This window comes from Benincasa hispida, chromosome 8 (genome assembly GCF_009727055.1).
Source record: "Benincasa hispida cultivar B227 chromosome 8, ASM972705v1, whole genome shotgun sequence".
Taxonomy (NCBI): Eukaryota; Viridiplantae; Streptophyta; class Magnoliopsida; order Cucurbitales; family Cucurbitaceae; genus Benincasa; species Benincasa hispida.
In genome coordinates, this window is record NC_052356.1 from 21,864,325 (window position 1) to 21,883,872 (window position 19,548).

General features: G+C 34.7%; 2 protein-coding genes across 2 annotated transcripts; one reads left to right on the forward strand and one right to left on the reverse strand.

Moving 5' to 3' along the window:
* The first annotated feature begins 2,803 nt into the window (after positions 1-2,803).
* LOC120082616 (calcium-transporting ATPase 4, endoplasmic reticulum-type-like) lies at positions 2,804-8,900 on the forward strand. Its single transcript, XM_039037867.1, has 9 exons — positions 2,804-2,946; positions 3,382-4,814; positions 5,322-5,394; positions 5,484-5,605; positions 6,076-6,360; positions 6,498-6,881; positions 7,284-7,393; positions 7,653-7,881; positions 8,013-8,900. The coding sequence occupies exons 2-9, from the start codon at positions 3,405-3,407 to the stop codon at positions 8,595-8,597; spliced, it is 3,198 nt and encodes a 1,065-aa protein (XP_038893795.1). The 5' UTR covers positions 2,804-2,946; positions 3,382-3,404; the 3' UTR covers positions 8,598-8,900.
* Positions 8,901-18,025: 9,125 nt separating this feature from the next.
* LOC120083976 (secreted RxLR effector protein 161-like) lies at positions 18,026-18,508 on the reverse strand. Its single transcript, XM_039039882.1, has one exon. It carries the CDS (start codon positions 18,506-18,508, stop codon positions 18,026-18,028), a length of 483 nt encoding a protein of 160 aa, XP_038895810.1.
* Between the last annotated feature and the right edge of the window lie 1,040 nt (positions 18,509-19,548).

Genomic DNA, 19,548 nt, shown 5'->3' on the forward strand with positions numbered 1-19,548 from the left:
GTTAATGTTTCCAAACATATGGTTTTTCTTTTTACGTCATATTTAGCCGAACTTTTACTAGTTAAGGCTTATCTCAAAGCTACTCAACAAACCTATTCAACATTTAGAATTTTTCTTTTCCTTAACACAAGATTTAACTGATACTTAGTTAATTTTCTTAATGGCATGTTTAAGTAGGAAGAATTGAAATCCGGGTTTCATATAGCCTGACCCTAGTAGTGGGGTTACTTACGGAATATTTTATACTCATTCTTTATTATGTTATGTTTTCAGGTAGGATAAGGATACACCAAACGAATGACCGAAGGAATCCGTGACCGTGCCATTGAGATAAGATAGATGATTCCACTCATGTTTTCATGTTTTGATGATTTAAATTTTAGCCTTGATGTTTGAACTTAGAGTACTAATGTTTAAAATTTTTATTTATAAGGCGTCATGAAATTTATTTTTATTTTAGGGGGACTACGACCAAAGATTTTCAATTATTTAAATGTTACAAAATCTATTTATTTAATAAAATTCTTTTGATTTTAGTTAAAATTTATGAGAGAGTCGTTTTGAGATTTATGCATGCATATAATGACGACCTAGTATAAGTGCTAGAAAGTTAGATCGTTATAAAAATAGGTTAAGCCTATTTAATTGTGAGTCAATTGCCATATGGCGGAATTGGATTTGATCAATTTATGTCATAAAAAACACATGGTACAATTTGATTAGATTAGTTTCAATGATTGGACCAGATTGTGCCATAGGTTGACATGAAACAATCTTATTGAATTAACATATTTCCATATGGGTGAATTTTGATTGGACTAATATATGACATATCACAAATTGATGGATTGAATTAAAATCTAATGGACCATGAGAGACATATGAGATTATTTGATTTCTTATTTAATTTAATTTGGGACATGCTAATTTGTAATTCATTTCATGTTAAATAAATGGTTACCTTTACTTTAAAAATAATAACTTGCTAGTTTGTTAATGGCTGAAAATTTTCATTAACAATTACTAAATGAACCATTTATCAAATTTCTAAATATGCTACCAAAATATAGGGGGCGTTTGGCACGCAGAGTTGAGTTGTGTTGAAAATTATTATAGGAAGAGAGTAATCGAAAGAGTTGATGTGAATAACGATGTGAGAAATGTGAGTTAGCACGAATATACGAGATAATAAATCTCTTTAATAATTGGTGAACCAAATGGTGGGTGAATTTTTTTTTATCCCAACCCAACCCAACTTGGGGCATAGAATACTATAAGATTAAACTCTATCTTCATTTTGTTTTCAATTTTTTTAGATGGCTAGCACCATTTTGAAGTATTGATTTAACAGAAATTCCATATTTTTCTGAACAAATCTTTGAACTTCCTCTATATATGATGTTTCAAACAAACTCACATGAAATTGTAACTAATTTTTTAAAATAAAAAAATTATAAATTAAAGTTTTTTTCAAGTAAAGAAAATGAATAAATTTATTTATAAATATAGTAAAATGTACCACGATAACAATCGACTTCTATAGATATTATTAGCTATAAATGTCGCAGTGACAAGGACATTTTGTCATATTTATAAATATTTTCAACAATTTTATCATTTATATTAATTACTCTAAAAATTTATTATTTATTTTAAAATTAGGTATTATGTAAAAAAAAAATTTTTTAAAATAAAATATAACATTGTTATCAAATAAAGTTTTAGAAATCAATAAACTATGCTAAAAATTTCAATACCTAAATAGAAAAAAGGGATTTTCATAAATAGAAAAAAAAGGAAATTATTGAAAATTTTAATGTTATTTGATAAAAGCAGATAAAACTAATAGAAGTCTATTAAGAGTCTATCGGTATTTTTTGTTTGTTATTTTTGTAAATAGTTTGACAATATTTCTATCTGTGAAAATTTCTATTTAAAAAATTGTTTGTAATTATCCTAAAATTTACCCATTTAATGATTATATTTTGTTGAAAAACAAAATTTATCTTTTTTTTTGCAAAGATTTTGAATTAAATAGAAAGGGTGGGAGAATCGAATATTTGATCTTGAAAGTGATACTACAAGTAAGTTGAATTATGATCATTTTATCAACAAAATCTATCTAAAAAATGTGATTTAATTAGATAATAGAATAAAAAATGAAAAAATCTTATTAAAAATAAAAAAAATCTTATTAAAAATAAAAAATTTAAAATTATACGTACTCATTTTTTTTTTTAAAAAGGTAAGAAAGTAAGATTTTGCCCTCACCTACGATAACGTGAAGCAGGATCTCAATAATCAAAATGAAAATTCGAAACAGTTTTTTTTTTAAAAAATATTTAAAGAAATTCACAATAACGAAACGATGATTAAAATAGTTAAAGGAGTTATATAATTATTTGGTATTTCATATAAATTCCAAAACGGCATCATTATTCAACGCAAATTCAAAATGAAACCCCAAAGTGGATGATGACGTAAAGCATCGTAACGAATCAAGCCCTCGATTGAAATTAAATGAAAATATAAGGGCATATAAGCAAAGTTCTTTTTCCAAATCCCAAGTTTGGTATTCCGAAGAGAAACTAGTACGAAGCTTCGTGGCTTCTCTTATTTTAATAACGATAAAACGAATTCCATGTGGATCCCAATTTTTTCTTACCATACACCTTCACCACAAATCACAAATACCACCACCAGATTTCAACACGTGGCCGAATCAAATCAGATCACGATTCGCGCTCCGTAGTCCCGGATGCAGCAGATCATGCGGTTGAATCGCTCTTATTTAACCTATAATCAATTCCCTTCCATGGTTTCTTGTTCTCCAGTCCGTCGTCACTGGAAGCGTCACATTGGTTTGATTCTCTCTCTCATTCACTCGATTCCAGTTTTAGAGAGAGAAACGGAAGCATTTCTAGCGTCAAATATCCAGGAATTCTGGTAACTTTGTATTGTGATTATGAGATTAATGATTGTGTTTACCGTTGATTTTGTTTTATATCGACTTTCTTTGATTTCGTGTTTTGATCTTGTTTGCTTGTTGAGGAAGTTTTGGGAGGAGAGGATGTTTGTTGTTTCTTACGGATCTGAGGATTACCGGCTTTAATTTTGTTTGAATTTGAACGATTTGTTTATATCTTCAGTTGGGTTTGAGTAGGATATATGAAGTGGGTGTTTTTTTGTCTTGTTTTATTTTATTTTTTAAGTGTTAAATGTTTGATTATTTCCTCGGGTATTGTGAATTTTTAGTGGATTAAACTGAGATTCCGGCGTTTGATTTTGTAGTTTTGGAACTTTTGTTAATTGGTTGTTGTGCGTTGGATTTTGTCTAAATTATCGCATTCTTCTTGTTTTTCTTTGTGTTATGATTTGCAGGCGAAACAGATTTGCTAATCTAAATGGGTAGAGGAGGGGAAAACTACGGGAAAAAAGAGATTTTTGCTGCTACCTCATCGAAAAAAGAAACGTATCCAGCCTGGGCGAGGGATGTACGAGAATGCTTAGAGAAGTACCAAGTGAACCCTGATCTTGGATTATCAACTGAAGAGGTTGAAAACAAGAGAAAGATCTATGGTTACAATGAATTGGAGAAACATGAAGGTACTTCAATCTTCAAACTGATTTTGGAACAATTTAATGACACACTAGTTAGGATTCTATTAGCTGCAGCAGTTGTATCTTTTGTTCTTGCGTGGTATGATGGAGAGGAAGGAGGTGAGATGGAGATCACAGCATTTGTGGAGCCTCTAGTTATTTTCTTGATATTGATCGTTAATGCCATTGTTGGCATTTGGCAAGAGAACAATGCTGAGAAAGCATTGGAAGCTCTTAAAGAAATTCAGTCTGAACAGGCTTCAGTAGTACGAAATGGTAAACGTACTTCAATTGTTGCAAAAGATCTTGTTCCCGGTGATATAGTAGAACTCAGAGTTGGGGATAAGGTGCCTGCTGACATGCGGGTATTGCGTTTAGTCAGCTCTACTTTTCGGGTTGAGCAAGGTTCCTTGACAGGCGAGAGTGAAGCAGTGAGCAAGACTACTAAGGCTGTGCCAGAAGATACAGATATACAAGGGAAAAAGTGTATGGTTTTTGCAGGGACAACAGTTGTCAATGGAAATTGTATTTGCATTGTTACCCAAACAGGAATGAGCACTGAACTTGGGCTGGTGCATTCTCAGATACAAGAAGCAGCCCAGAGTGAAGATGATACGCCATTAAAGAAAAAGTTGAATGAGTTTGGTGAGCTTTTAACAGCAATAATTGGAGTGATCTGTGCTCTAGTTTGGCTTATTAATGTCAAATACTTTCTCACTTGGGAATATGTTGATGGTTGGCCTGCAAATTTCAAGTTTTCATTTGAGAAATGTACATATTACTTTGAGATTGCTGTGGCACTGGCTGTAGCTGCAATTCCAGAAGGTTTGCCTGCAGTCATAACAACATGCTTGGCACTTGGTACTCGGAAGATGGCCCAAAAAAATGCTCTTGTTCGTAAGCTGCCAAGTGTTGAAACACTTGGCTGTACAACTGTGATATGTTCTGATAAGACTGGTACTCTAACAACTAATCAGATGGCTGTGGCGAAAATTGTGGCTCTTGGTTCTCGTGTTGGGACTCTACGAGCTTTTGATGTGGAAGGGACTACATATGATCCTTTAGATGGAAGAATAACTGGTTGGCTTGGAGGTCAACTGGATGCTAATCTACAAATGTTGGCAAAGATTGCTGCCGTTTGTAATGATGCAGGTGTTGAAAGATCTGGCCATCATTTTGTTGCAAATGGAATGCCTACTGAAGCAGCATTGAAGGTGGTGACCAAATAATCTCATAACCTTTTGATGCATTGGTTTTATGCCATTTTGCTAATTGTCTCATCTCTTAATTCTGACAGCAGTTTTATCAGTCAAAGACAAGTCCCTAGATGATGTTAGAATTCTTAAGAGTGCCTTGGCTTGCATGGCCTTGAAAGCTAAAAAGTTTTTAGTTTCTACTCTAAGAACTGAAAATCACCTGCCTGATTGGACAAATAATAACAAGCTGAACTCACGACCAAAGAAATCTGAAAAAACTAGGAAGCTTTCAAGTCTTCTTTAAGTAACCACTGGTAGATTTGTTTTTATATTAATAGTGAAGAGGTTATTGTAGTGCGTAATTGTTTGATAGGCTTCTTTATGTTCTATGGATCTGCCTGTTGATAAAGTATGAAGAAACATTGTTAAGATGTCCTGAAAATGAAGACAAGCGCTGATGCCAAACAATAATTGTGTTGTACATTTTATGTAATCTCTGTTACTGATTTTTATCTGCATGTTAAGGTCCTTGTGGAAAAGATGGGGCTTCCTGAAGGATACGACTCAAGTTTAGCTGATGTTAATGAGGATGTCCTGCGTAAGTTCTTTACTGTTATTATTGTCTTATTTTCTTTCTTATGCATCTTTATACTGACATGTTCTTGACGTGATAATATGATCGATAAGGATGCTGCCAAACTTGGAATAAGAATGAGCAACGCATTGCTACTTTAGAGTTTGACCGAGACCGTAAATCCATGGGAGTTATCACAAATTCTAACTCAGGGAAGAAATCATTACTCGTGAAGGTATATTCTGATAATCTGATTATTTAAGCTTTTTTTGGTTTGGTCATAAAATTTATTTTCATTGCTACTTTCAGATATTATATTTTGCTGTTTTTAATTTTCCCTTTTTATGTGAATGTGCTATTTCTCTCTGCATATTACTTTACTTTTCTCTGGATCATCTTAAATTCTTCTCGCATAGTAGCTCATGAAGGAGAACATTGAATTGATTACATAACTTCGAATTGGTTACATAACTTTTGAGGTTGTAACGCTTGGTATCAATATCAATCAGCCTTGCGATTTTTGTCCTTTGCTTTTTAAGAAGCCTTCATTAATTTCTTTGTTGTCAAGTAATTCCGTGTAATTGTAATCACATGTTTCTTTCTGACTATTTTCTTCATTGCTTCTTTTAATCCACCCATCTTTCTCCTAATTGTGATATGTTAATTCTCAATTGTTTAAGATGGTTCTTGACTGAATTGTGGCAGGGAGCTGTTGAAAATCTTTTGGATAGAAGTTCATTTATTCAGCTGCTAGATGGAACTATAGTGAATTTGGACGCAGACTCGAAGAGATATCTCTTAGATTATTTGCGTGAGATGTCATCTAGTGCATTAAGGTGTTTAGGTTTTGCATACAAGGAAGATCTTCCAGAATTTTCCAATTATACTATTGGTGACGAAGAGCATCCAGCACATCAGCTTCTACTTGACCCGTCCAAATACTCTACAATTGAAAGCAATCTTATTTTTGCTGGCTTTGTTGGGTTAAGGGTTAGTGGCTCAGCGTGGATGTCTTATCATTTATTTAATTTTTAATATTCTGTAATAGTAAGCGAAGTAAATTATTATTATTATTTTTAATAGTTTTTCAATTGACTTGATCTATGCACCACGATTCGTTTTTGTAGGATCCTCCACGAAAAGAGGTTCATCAAGCAATTGAAGACTGTAAAGCTGCTGGTATTCGTGTCATGGTTATCACAGGGGACAACCAGAACACAGCTGAAGCCATATGTCGAGAAATAGGTGTATTTGGACAACATGAAGCTATAAATTCCAGAAGTTTAACTGGAAAAGAATTCATGGCAATGAGCCGGGATGATCAGAAAGTTCATCTAAGACAAGATGGAGGACTTCTTTTCTCAAGGGCTGAACCAAGACATAAACAAGAGATAGTAAGATTGCTGAAGGAAGATGGTGAAGTTGTTGCAATGACAGGAGATGGAGTCAATGATGCACCAGCCCTGAAGTTGGCTGATATTGGGATTGCGATGGGCATTGCTGGGACAGAGGTACTTACTTTGATGTGCTCTTTTCTGTGAAATAGAATTTTAAATAAGTCGTGTCACACATACGTGCAGTTTTTCCCTTCATCAAATTTGGAGTGAATGTACGTTTTCCCATTTAGAACAAACTGAGATGCTTGTGGTTGCCATTATATTCTCGACCAAAATGTCAAGTGCTCAAATTTCCACCCCACGTGAACTTAATAAAAGAAGGAAAAAAAAAGAGGCGTGTTGCAAATTAATGTTTGTTGTTTTTGCATTTTGTACATAGTATAGGTTTTCTCAACCAGTTTTGAGGGTTCGGATACACATGCATGTTGACAACTAGCCAACTACCCCTGATTATATCTAAATGGTTTGGTGTCTGCCTTTTTAACATTCGGCTGCATGTGGAATTTATTTTTCCAGGTTGCAAAGGAAGCCTCCGACATGGTTCTTGCAGATGACAATTTCAGTACCATAGTCGCAGCAGTTGGTGAAGGCAGATCAATTTACGACAATATGAAGGCCTTTATTAGGTTTTTCTTTTTCTTCCACTTGAGCAAGCATTCATCCATTTTTGTTGATAATATTCTAGTATGCCATTAGATATAGTTTTGTTGGCCTGTCATTGCCATCAAATACGAATATCTTGATCAAGCATGCATGATTTCAGTTATATGTTTAAACAGTTTCAACTTCTGCATTTTGCCTATAGAATTGTTTTGTAATAAGTTCAGGCGTCTTCATAGGATTTAGTATTGACCATTGCTTTCAAATGCCAAAAAATGATTGTAGGTACATGATTTCCTCGAATATTGGTGAGGTTGCATCGATATTTTTGACAGCAGCACTGGGTATTCCCGAAGGGATGATCCCTGTTCAGCTTCTCTGGGTTAATCTTGTTACAGATGGACCCCCAGCAACTGCATTGGGATTTAATCCACCTGATAGCGATATAATGAAGAAACCGCCAAGAAAAAGTGACGACTCATTGATCACGGCTTGGATTTTGTTCCGCTATTTGGTATTTGCACCATCACTTCCTTTAACTAACTATATAATAATAAATACCTTTCGCGTGAAATGATGTCATTTTGTACTTTTCCCGCAACTTTCTATCAGATGAAAGTCTAATTTTCATACGTTGATGATCAGGTGATTGGACTTTACGTAGGGTTAGCAACTGTAGGAGTATTTATTATTTGGTACACACATGGTTCATTCTTGGGCATCGACCTGTCTGGAGATGGTCACAGTCTAGTCTCTTACTCTCAGCTTGCCAACTGGGGTCAGTGCCCGTCTTGGGAAGGATTCTCCGTGTCGCCCTTCACAGCTGGGGATGACGTCTTCAGCTTTGATTCAGATCCATGCGAGTACTTCCGCTCAGGCAAGATCAAGGCATCAACCCTCTCACTCTCTGTTTTGGTCGCCATTGAGATGTTCAATTCCCTCAATGCCCTCTCCGAGGATGGAAGCTTGTTGACAATGCCCCCTTGGGTTAACCCGTGGCTTCTCCTTGCCATGTCTGTTTCATTTGGCTTGCATTTCTTGATTCTGTATGTGCCATTCCTCGCCAAGATTTTCGGCATTGTCCCACTGTCCTTGAACGAATGGCTCTTGGTTTTGGCCGTGGCATTGCCCGTGATCATAATAGACGAGATTCTGAAATTCATTGGAAGGCTTACTAGTGGGTTGAGGACTTCTCGCCCGAGCAGACTATCAAAGCAGAAATCGGAGTAAACATCGGGAGGTATCTTCGGCGGCATTTATGAATTCATTAATGACAAAAGAGTGGAAACTAGAGTTGATGTTTCTGAACAGTATTCGCCATAGAGAAATGGCTGGGTCTTGTTTTATGACTCCCATTTCTTTAACTCGCATTTTCCCATCAACAATATTTTTGAAGGTGTTGTGACAGGGTATTACTGTGAAACAGTACTTAGATTATTTTCATTCCTAAGAAACATCTTTTAGTTAACTCACCAATTAGTGAATATTGATATGGTTCTTTGTTGCTTAATTCAAGTGATTCTCATTCTTTTATTAGTGGCACTCGCATATCCACCACCCTTGCTGTTTCTTTAGCTACCTAGAGAAGTTTAAATTATTTTGATAACGGCTTTGTACTTGCTTTGAGGTTGAATTATTTTTTCATTTTTATATTTAAGAAATGTCTAGATAACTATTTTGAAGAAAAGCAATGCTCCTGTGGTCTAAACAATAAATGGAGAGTATCCTACGAAGACTCTAATGAAGGGGGTTATAAAACCTTTTGGTGCCAATTTACTGTATTATTTTAAATCATCAGTCAAGCTAAAAGGTTTTAAGTTTTGATTAATATTTTAGTGCTCGTTTTGTTTTGCAAGTTTGAAGATTTTTTGAAGGTTCAATACGTGAAGACACATTTTAAATAACCTATAGGCACGCAAACACAACATAGATCAGTCCTTCGTTCTTATAGTGACACACTTGTAACTTGGTTTATTTTGATCAATGTCACTATATCATCCCTTGCAGACATATCTCTCGATTCCTTCATATCTAGGTCTAATTCTATTGTGGTACAATTTGCCTTGTACACTATTAACAAATCTCGTATTGTGTCTATTAAAGAAAATAGGCAGGATGAAGAGGTTGTTGTTCATATGGAATGGCCTGTCCATGACTACAATGAATTCCACACTTCAATCTCCATGGAGGCTTGGGCTTAGGTCATTTGGGTACTAATTCAACAAAAGGCTCATTTAGTTCTAGCACATTTTCTCCACGGGGTTGGAGGGGTTGGCCAAAATTATGTCAAATTTGTCAAAAACCAGGGTTTGATTGTTAGAACATAACGAATTTGCTTGCAAAATTAGCAGCAATTGCAATAAATACTATGGCCTTAATCTCCCAATTGTAATTATTTTTGGTTATTTGCAAAGTGATTTGGTCAACTAAGTCTTCCAAACTCCGACGACTAACTCCGGGTTTCGACAACCATCTCCAATGACAATTTCGACGACGAATATCTGGACTCCGAAGACCACCTCCGATGAAAGCTCCGGCGACCAACTTTGAGCTCTGCCAACCTTTGCGCGACCAACTCTGACAACCAATTCTGGCCTCCAATAACCACCTCGGTTACCCAACTCTGATAACCACCTTCACACTGCGAACTCCGACGATCAATTGAGTTCGACAACAAACTTCGATGACCAACTCCGACAACCACCTTTATAGGCTCCGACAACTACCTTCGACTACAAACTCCGATGAAAATCACCTTCAATGATCACCTTTGAGTGAACAATTCCGACGGCTAACTCGAGGCTTTGACAACCACCTTCGACGAAAAACTCCGACAATCAACTCTAATGCAACCTTCATGTGACTAACTTCGAACTTCGAAAGTCACCTCCGACTACAATCTCCAACAAAAATCATATTCGATGATCAACTTCGATGACTACTTTCGTCTGACCAACTCTGGGATTTGAAACCACCTCCGATGATAAACTTCAACAACCAACTCTAGTACACCTTCATGTGACCAACTTTAGGCTTCGACAACCACCTCCGATTTCAAACTCCAACAAAAATCATCTTCGATAATCAATTTCAACAACCACTTCCGACTACTATAAAACTGATGACTGTTAAAGTATGTTGTAGGGATTTTGATTATATAAAAAATATTATTTTGTTTACATTAAGTGCAATATTTATACGTAACGAATTCCCATATCAAACGAGTGTTAAAGATATTTAGACGAAAAGTATATATGTTGTTGAAAAGTATGTAACATATAACCAAAAAAAAAAAAAAAATCATAAAATGAAAAAATTTTCTTGGAACATTTTCTAGCAAGAATTAGTGAAAAATAAAGATTTTTTCTCGAATGATCCTCCAAATTTAGAGGAAATGAAAGTGAAACTGTTGAAGAAATGTGGTGACATTCCATTTGTTGTTATGATGATGGGGGAGATTTAATTTTTTTTAAAAAATCATGACATAGTAAAAATATAGAGCAACAATAGAAAGAAAAAGAAAAAAAGAAGAAAAAAAAGAAAAAAAAAGAAGATGATAATGAAATTTATGGAGAAAAATTAGCTAGAATAAGAAATTTTGATTTCGTTTTAGTTTCTCATTTTATTTAACCATATTTCCACAAGAAATGTAATGAGTTAATTGTTGTTCATAGCCCAAGAAAGAAAGAAAGAAAAAAAGAAAAAAAGAAAGAAAGAAAGAAAGAAAGAAAGTTCTAAAAATTAAACGAAAAAAAATTGTAAACCATATTTTATTCAAACAGAGATGGTTAGAATTATTGAATAAATAAGTTTCAAAACAAAAATAGTAATCATAAAAGCATATTTTTTAGAATTAAAAAAATTGCATCAGATACCCAGACATGAACTCAACAACTCAACAGATATATGAACTCAGACATATGAATTTCAGACATCCTATCTCAATTCAGCGCCCAAATCGCCCCTTAGAAACACTTTAAACTTGAGTCTGCTAACTCTATTTAAATTTCTTTTTGTATTCTTTGGTTTGAGTGTGAAATTAAAGAGTGAGTACTACAAAAGTTTTAAGAGAGTGCTATTGTAATAGGAATTGGGAAGAATTCTGTGTGATTGTAACATTTTTTTACATAGTGGATTTCTTTATGGTGGATTGTGGGTTTTCTCTGAGTATGCAGATTTTTCATATTATTCTCGTGTTCCTAATTTTATGCATTCTTTTAATTTTTTTTTCTGCTTATTGGTGGTATTGAGAGATTTACTTCTAGCTTTGGATTTATAGTCTCTTAAATTTAGGAGTTTGCTCTATGATTGTAACATTGACTAAACTTCTAATAAGAAAGGAATTACTAGATACATGATACAATATTGTGAATAGTGTAGGTTGTTTACTATTTGTTGATTTACTAGGAATGAAATAGGTGGCAAGCTTTGAGTTTAGTAAAGTTTGATTTAGAGAAATTTGATGGAATGAACTATTTGGACTTGTGGCAAATACAAGTCAAGGATGTGTTAATACATTTTGGGTTACACAAGTGCAAGTTAAGTGGTGATGGTGGTCCAACAAAGTCTAGTGGTGGTTCCAATAGATATTTTAGGTGAATGATGAAGTTTACTTTATGAGAATTGTTTAGCTCTAAATAGCTAAGGGACTATTTGGTAGACAACTCAAATTTTGTTTTATGTTTTCAGATTCACTAAGTTCACTGAATATTGCGTTTGGTATGCAATCTAAATTCTGTTTTCGAAAACTATTTTTGATTTTGTGATATAAACAATGCAAATTTTGAAAATAAACATTTTTGTGTTTTCAATGTATCCAAATTTTGATTTTCAAATTTTAAACTACATAATTATATTAGAAAAAATAAAAACAACAACAAATATAGTATTCCATAATATAAACTCAATTTTTTTGTTAAATTAAAATTGGAGAATTTTCAAAAATAAAAAAAAAATAAGGAGAACTATTTACATAAAATAGCAAAATTTAATCTTTTTTGATAGAGGCTGATGGAAGTAATATCAGTGTCTATCAGTGATATAAACGGATAAAAGTCTATCATTGATACTATGTGATAGATGTTCATAGAAGTCTATCAGTGTCAATCAATGGTTTTTATACTAAATTTTGACATGAAACAAGTTTATGTATTAATTAAAAATCCTAGCTTGGAGGCGATAAACAGGACATGAAGTTAAGGATTGAAGCACGAGTTTTCATACATTTTCTAGCCATCTTAGACTGTCTCTCCAATTTTCGATCCAAGCAGTTGTTGTTCTTTGTTTTATGTAATATTCTTGAATTCTTGCTACTTATCTATTTGATTCATCCTTATCAAAAGATCGAGCATGTTAAGATCCAACTATCCGTGACAAAGGAAGTTGAGTTGACTGAGGAAGCTTGTAGTAGGACATTCTCGACCTTAGAATTTTTCTTTATTGTGTATTCTATGGTTTTTGCACTTAATTTTCAGTACTCTTTTAGCTTCTATATCTTGTATTTTTCTTCAACTATCTTACGATTTTCTTTAGTTTATAAATATTATTTGATTTCAAGTTTTGTATTCTTGTTCTTATTAGTTTTAATACAAGTCTTTCATTATTCTTCATTTTATTTTTGTATTTTCTTTTTTTATGCTTTTCATCTTTATTGTTTAATTGTTTTATTTCTTCTAACATGAGCTAATTTCCTTCTTGAGATTCAAATACGTAAATAGCACAAGAGAGGAGAATAAGCCTTTTATGCATAAAAAGTAACTTTGTTCATTTCCACAGCATGGTTTGCTTTTATTGTGTTTATTTCCATTATTAGTCTAGATTGATTATCTAAATTAGTATACAAGAGCCGAGTTTAATACTAAAAAAGTTTAATAAAACTTGGTTTTCATAAAAGCAATCTAGGAAAAGAGCTTAGACATAAACCTTTGTTTTTTACACTAACCCTAAGGCAAAACCTTTAGGATCTTGAATTGTATTTTTATTTATCTAATTTTGCATTAACCATAGACATATAGTTTTAATGGCACAATGAGTGTTAAAGATAGACAAAATATTGCTTATAGAACCTTAATTCTCAACATCTCAGATGACATACTTAAGCAAGCCATAAATGAAAACACAACACATGAAGTTTGGGAGAAATTGAAGACTCTCATGAAAAAAAGGACCTATCTAACAAGCTTTACATGCGAGAAAAATTTTTTATCTTTCAAAATGAACCAATCCAAGTGCTTAAATGAGAATCTAAATAAATTCAAGAGAATTATCAATGGGTTTAATCATTTCGGGGAGAAGCTCAGGGTAGAAAGTGAAGCTGCTTTGTTGATTAACTCATTTCATGACACCTTTAAAGAGGTAAAATCAACTTTGAGGTGTGACAGTAGATGCTTTCATTACAACTTTAAGGAGAAAATAATTTGAGCTTAAGACAGAAGGTAAGAGTGCTAATGGTGTAGAATCTCTTTATTCTAATAGCAAAAATTAGTGGAAGAAGAATCACTCCAACAAAAATTAGAAAACGTATAGAGAGAGGCCAACCTTGAAGTATTTTATCTATCATAAGGAAGAACATTCCAAAAAAAATTTCCTTGAGATGGAGAAACTGTTGGGCTAAAGACCCTTCACACACTAGAAGAATTTCGGGCTTTAATGTTGGTTTTAAACCGACATTAAAGATAGTGTTATTAAAGCCCTTTAATGTTGGTTGTCTTTAATGTCGGTTTTAAACTGACATTAAAGGGCTTTAATGTCGGTTGACAATCGACATTAAAGATAGTGTTATTAAAGCCCTTTAATGTTGGTTGTCTTTAATGTCGGTTTTAAACTGACACCTTCAATGTCGGTTAAAACCTGTCTCTTATACACATCTAGATGTGTATAAGAGACAGGTGTATCTCAATCGCCCAGCGCCCGCCTATATGATCGTCTAGCGCTTGCCTATACGATCATACAGCTGTCTCTTATACACATCTAGATGTGTATAAGAGACAGGTTTTACACTATGTCAGACTCTTCACCCACGATCGATGGATGAATGATAAGGGTTTGGAAGAGAGAAGTGAGAAAGATTAGGGCTGTCTCTTATACACATCTAGATGTGTATAAGAGACAGCTTCAGATATGGACTTCAAATCCGAGTGACTGGGTGCGGTCGACGACGGATGAATGAAAGGATCTACATCACGAACGACTGGGTGCGACTTCAGATCCGAGCTAGATCTACACCATGACAGACTCTTCACCCTGTCTCTTATACACATCTAGATGTGTATAAGACACAGAGACAGACCTGCATGGGTTGCACGGCGGTGCGGGTTACGCTACCATTGGCAAGGGTTTGGAAGAGAGAAGTGAGAACGAAGAGGGTCTGAAGAGGGAAGTGTGAGAATGAAAGGAAAAAGAAAATAGGGGGAGAGTGAAGATGGAAAAATTAAGCGAGTCTTTAATGTCGGTTTAAAACGACATTAAAGGTACCCCTACAATGTCGGTTTAAAACCGACATTAAAGGTACCCCCATAATGTCGGTTTAAAACCGATATTAAAGATTCGTTTTTAAAAAAAAACAAAATCGACATTATACATCTGATTTCACTTTTTTCAATCGACATTAAAGCCCAAAATTCTTGTAGTGACAAGTCTCAAATACTCAAGATCACTGATGAAGAGATGAAGAAATGGCTCAAATCAATTCTACCAAATCCTCAATACTCGAAACTCGATGCTCGACTCCTTGCTACATGATCTTGATCAGAATTCCCTTCTCGTCGGACTAGTCTCTATTAAATCCTCGATGCAACTCGATGACAACAGAGTTAATACTCAATCATACTCGACGGTTCTTGAACGATACTCGGTGCAACTCGAAGGTGAAAATGATGTACTTGGATCTACTCAATAACGATGAATCGATGCACGATTGACTCGATAACTTGATTACTCGATGTGATTTGTAATGTAAACGATTGGCGCACAATTTGCAAAAAAGAAGTACTCGATTGAACAAGAAAGATAAGAGAAGAAGAAAGAGACACAATGTTTACATTGTTCGGCAAGGTTGTCTACGTCCATGGGAAGATTTGAAATCTATTACTTAATAAAGATTGCTTACATATTTGTTGTTTGCAGAAAACTAAGAAATAACGATAACTCTCTGTAATTTGAATTCAAAATCAGTGGTATTTATAAGGATATACCAGCTGACTGTTACATGTTAGTTATAAACAAACAAAAAATCTGAGGTATTTGAGTCAAAGCTTCTTCAAATTCTCCACCTTGACTCCAATTCCTTGCAATCATCATGATCTTCCTGATTCTGACGGGATTGTCTACCCTATGTTTAGAAGCTCAAAACCAACTTGTTATAAACATTTAAACAATTTAAGCTTTGTAACAGGTTTAGTTAACATATCAGCGACATTGTCAGAAGTATGTGTTGGGATTTGTGTCCTAATTCTCCAAAAGTCTCGTAGTTTGTAATCCATACACATTGTTATGAATAAAATAAGAGTTATTTTATCTGACATTTACTCATATCCAATAAACAAAGCTCCATGGTTATTGTATGTAAACTTAAGCATGTATATGAGATATACAAGTGGATCATGCCTTAAGTGATATCCTAAATAGGTCTGTAGTATAAGAGTTAAGGAGGGATACCTGATCTTGGTGATGTTACGGATACGACCCGCTTTGTAGAGGTTTGCAAGTGTTGTGAACTACTATAGATGGTAGATCCTGACCATTCATGTGGAGACATGCGATTAGGGATATTCTATATAAAGAGTTTGTATAAGACCGAACCACGAGATGATTCGTCTCTATATATAACACCATTGATATTGGAGACTTACATCTCACCTTAACGACCATAGGTGACATGACCTCAATCCTGAGTGTTTTGGGAACTTCTGCCTTTGAAGAGCGGTCCTTTGATTAGTATGGGTGAGAGTGGCCAAATTGCCAACTCAACATGCCTACCTTTTTGGGGATTTGTTTGAATTGGGAGCTAGGAACTCAGCTACATAAGATGGAATTCACTCTTTCCCCGAAGCAGGGGTAAGTAGATAGATTGCTCCCTTAAGGGCTGATTCCGAGTCTTGAACATAGTGGCCATAGCTTCTTTTTCGAAGAGAGGACTCAGTCATAGTAGGACAATGACTTATGTTTATTAGAGGGATTAGTGGTACTTAAGAAGTTAGATGTAACTATAGAGGTATAACGATTATTGGCCCAGCTATACTTACGAGCAATTTGTGTTGATATGGACACATAATATATCTGTAGTAAAGAGTGTTTAGCTATCGGTCTTTAGTGGAGTGCCTGGCAGTTAACGGATGGTGGATCCCGTGACTAAAGAGTTTAGTCAGTATTCACGTACCATTGGAGCTTTGAGCTACAGGTTCATAAGGATCCCCTTGGTAGCTCAATGGATTCAAGTTGAGAATCAATTCTTGGTGTTGATTTGAAATGTTCAAATTAACAAGAGGTAATTCGATTATATATGATATGATTGGTGTGATGTATGAGATACATCAAGTGGAGGATTAATGTAAATGAGATTTACATTAAGTACCATGAAATAGAAAAAGAAGTATGGTTTATATGTTTCATTAGATAAAATATTAAAGCTATAGGTTATAAATATACTATGGTAAGTTGGTTATCATATATATTTATAATAATATTAATTATTGGATAATTATGTCTTTTCTCTAATAACCAATTGAGTGGGAGATTATTGGTAGTTTCATGGTAACCGTGAGATAAAAGGAAAAATGTTTTCCTAAATTTAGGTGTTGATGATTGAGATTTTCCATTCTCGGAAAGACTCACGGTGGCTGTCAAGTGAATGAGATTCACTATATGATAGCTGAAGAGAGACTAGACGATCACGAAGTAACATTACATGATAGTTCACTTAGCTGGCCTTAGCTAAATGACCACGGAGCTTTTGCCAAACGATCGCATAACATTTGTTAAACGATTGGGCATCATCTATACGATAGACTTTATCATCTCCCACTTGCTCAATCGTTTACACGATTGTTCCTTTGGTCTCTCCCTCTAACCTAGTCCACACAGAGCCCACACTTTTGGATTCTCACACTAAGAATACCAAGGTAGCCATTGTGGTGGTGTCGTACTCAACTCGACATAGTTCAGGATTTTTAGAGGCTGTTTGCTGTGTTCATGATCTTAGAGATCGCTGTGATTGTGTTGTGTTGCAATCGTAGTGTTTTAGCTTCGTGATTGCTGTATTGCTGATTGTTCGAGTGTTCGTGATCAAGGGTGTTTGAAGACGAGTCTTCAAAGGTATGATTCTTTATTCCTTGATCTTTGTTAAGCATGCTATAATTTTGTTTTATGCATAGCATGTAGTTTCCGTTTGTTGATTGTAATTGCAAATGTTCAAATACGAATGGAATTCGGAACAATCATTCCACTGCTTATGGAAATCCTCATGTTCTATTTCCTTCAGTATGGACTTTTCGAATTTCTATCTCCCCTGTCTCAATTTTATCTCTAATGAAGTGATATTTGATATCAATGTGCTTTGTTATAGAATGGAATTGTGGATTTCGGGAAAAATGGATAGCACTTTGGTTATCACAGTAGAGTTTCACTATTGTTTGATCTATTCCAAAGTCTTTCAGTAGTCCCTAAAGCCACAAAGCCTCTTTGATTGCTTCAGTTAGAGCCATATATTCAGCTTCAGTTGTAGATATGGCTACTATAGGCTGAAGTGATGCTTTCCAGCTGATTAGATTAGGACCAAAAAGGAAAAGGTAACCTGTTAAGGACCTCATTTTGTCTAAATCACCAGCATAGTCAACATCAACATATCCATAAAGCTCTAGTTTTGGTTCAGCTGACCTTTGATAGACTAACTTAGAGTTTTTAGACCAAACTAGATATCTTAGGATCCATTTAGAAGCCTCCCAGTGTCTCTTACTAGGATTAGACATATACCTACTAACTAAGCTAGCTGAATATGAGAGATCAGGTCTAGTAGAGATCAGGATTACATTAGGGTATGACAACCATCTGTTTCTGGTGTGCTTGGTCAGAATCCTTAGGAGAGTTAGCGAGTAAAACTTAAAGTGCTGAACAATGGGTAAGCTCACAGGTTTGGCATCAATCATGTTGAAACTTTTAAGGATTTTTTTCATAATAGTTGGACTGGCTGATGCTTAGAATAGACTTTTCTTTATTCCTATGGATCTCTATTCCTAGGACCTTGCTTGCTTCTCCTAAGTTCTTCATATCAAACTCTCTTTTTAAGAGGTTTTTACATGGGTTAGATCTTCTTTAGACCTACTTGCCAGCAACATGTCATCTATATATATGAGTAGGTAAACTTTGTCCTTGTACGAACCTGTGTTTACATAACACATATGTCAAATTAGCTTCTTTTGAACCCAATGCTATAAATATAGTCATTGAATCTTTTATACCAACATCTAGGTGATTTTTTTAACCCATATATAGACTTATTGAGTAAGCAAAAGAGATTTTCTTTTCCATTAACTTCAAATCCTGTAGGTTGCGTCATATAGATTGTCTCCTCTGGATGTCCATGAAGAAAGGCAGTTTTGACATCTAGTTGATACAATTCTAGATTATTTTGAGCAACTAAGGATAGAAGAAATCTTATGGAAGTCTGTTTTAATACATGAGAGAAAATCTCCATATAATCTATTCCTTCCCTTTGAATGAACCCCTTTGCAATCAATCTAGCTTTGAACGTAGGCTTTTGATCACAGGATACTCCTTCTTTAAGTTTAAAATTCCATTTAGAAGCAACAGGTTTATACCCTTTTGGTAGAGGAACCAAGAACCAAGTGTCATTCACCTTTAGTGAATGTATCTCCTCATTCATTGCCTCAATCCAATCCTTCGCATTAGCACAACTTATTGCTTCCTCAAAGGTAGTTAGTTCTCGGCTAGTAAGAGCTACTACAACATTTAAAACTAGATTCATATAATTCATTTCAAGAACACATCTGGAGTTGTTGAATGGGCGTAAAGCTAGTTTATGTTACTTTCGCATTTGGGGTTTCCTTGTACATGTGCTTGAGGAAAATCCCAAGAAGTTGGAACCACGGTCGGGGTTATGCCTTTTTGTAAGCTACCCCAAAGGTACACGAGGGGGTTATTTTTATGATCCATTAGAAAATAGGGT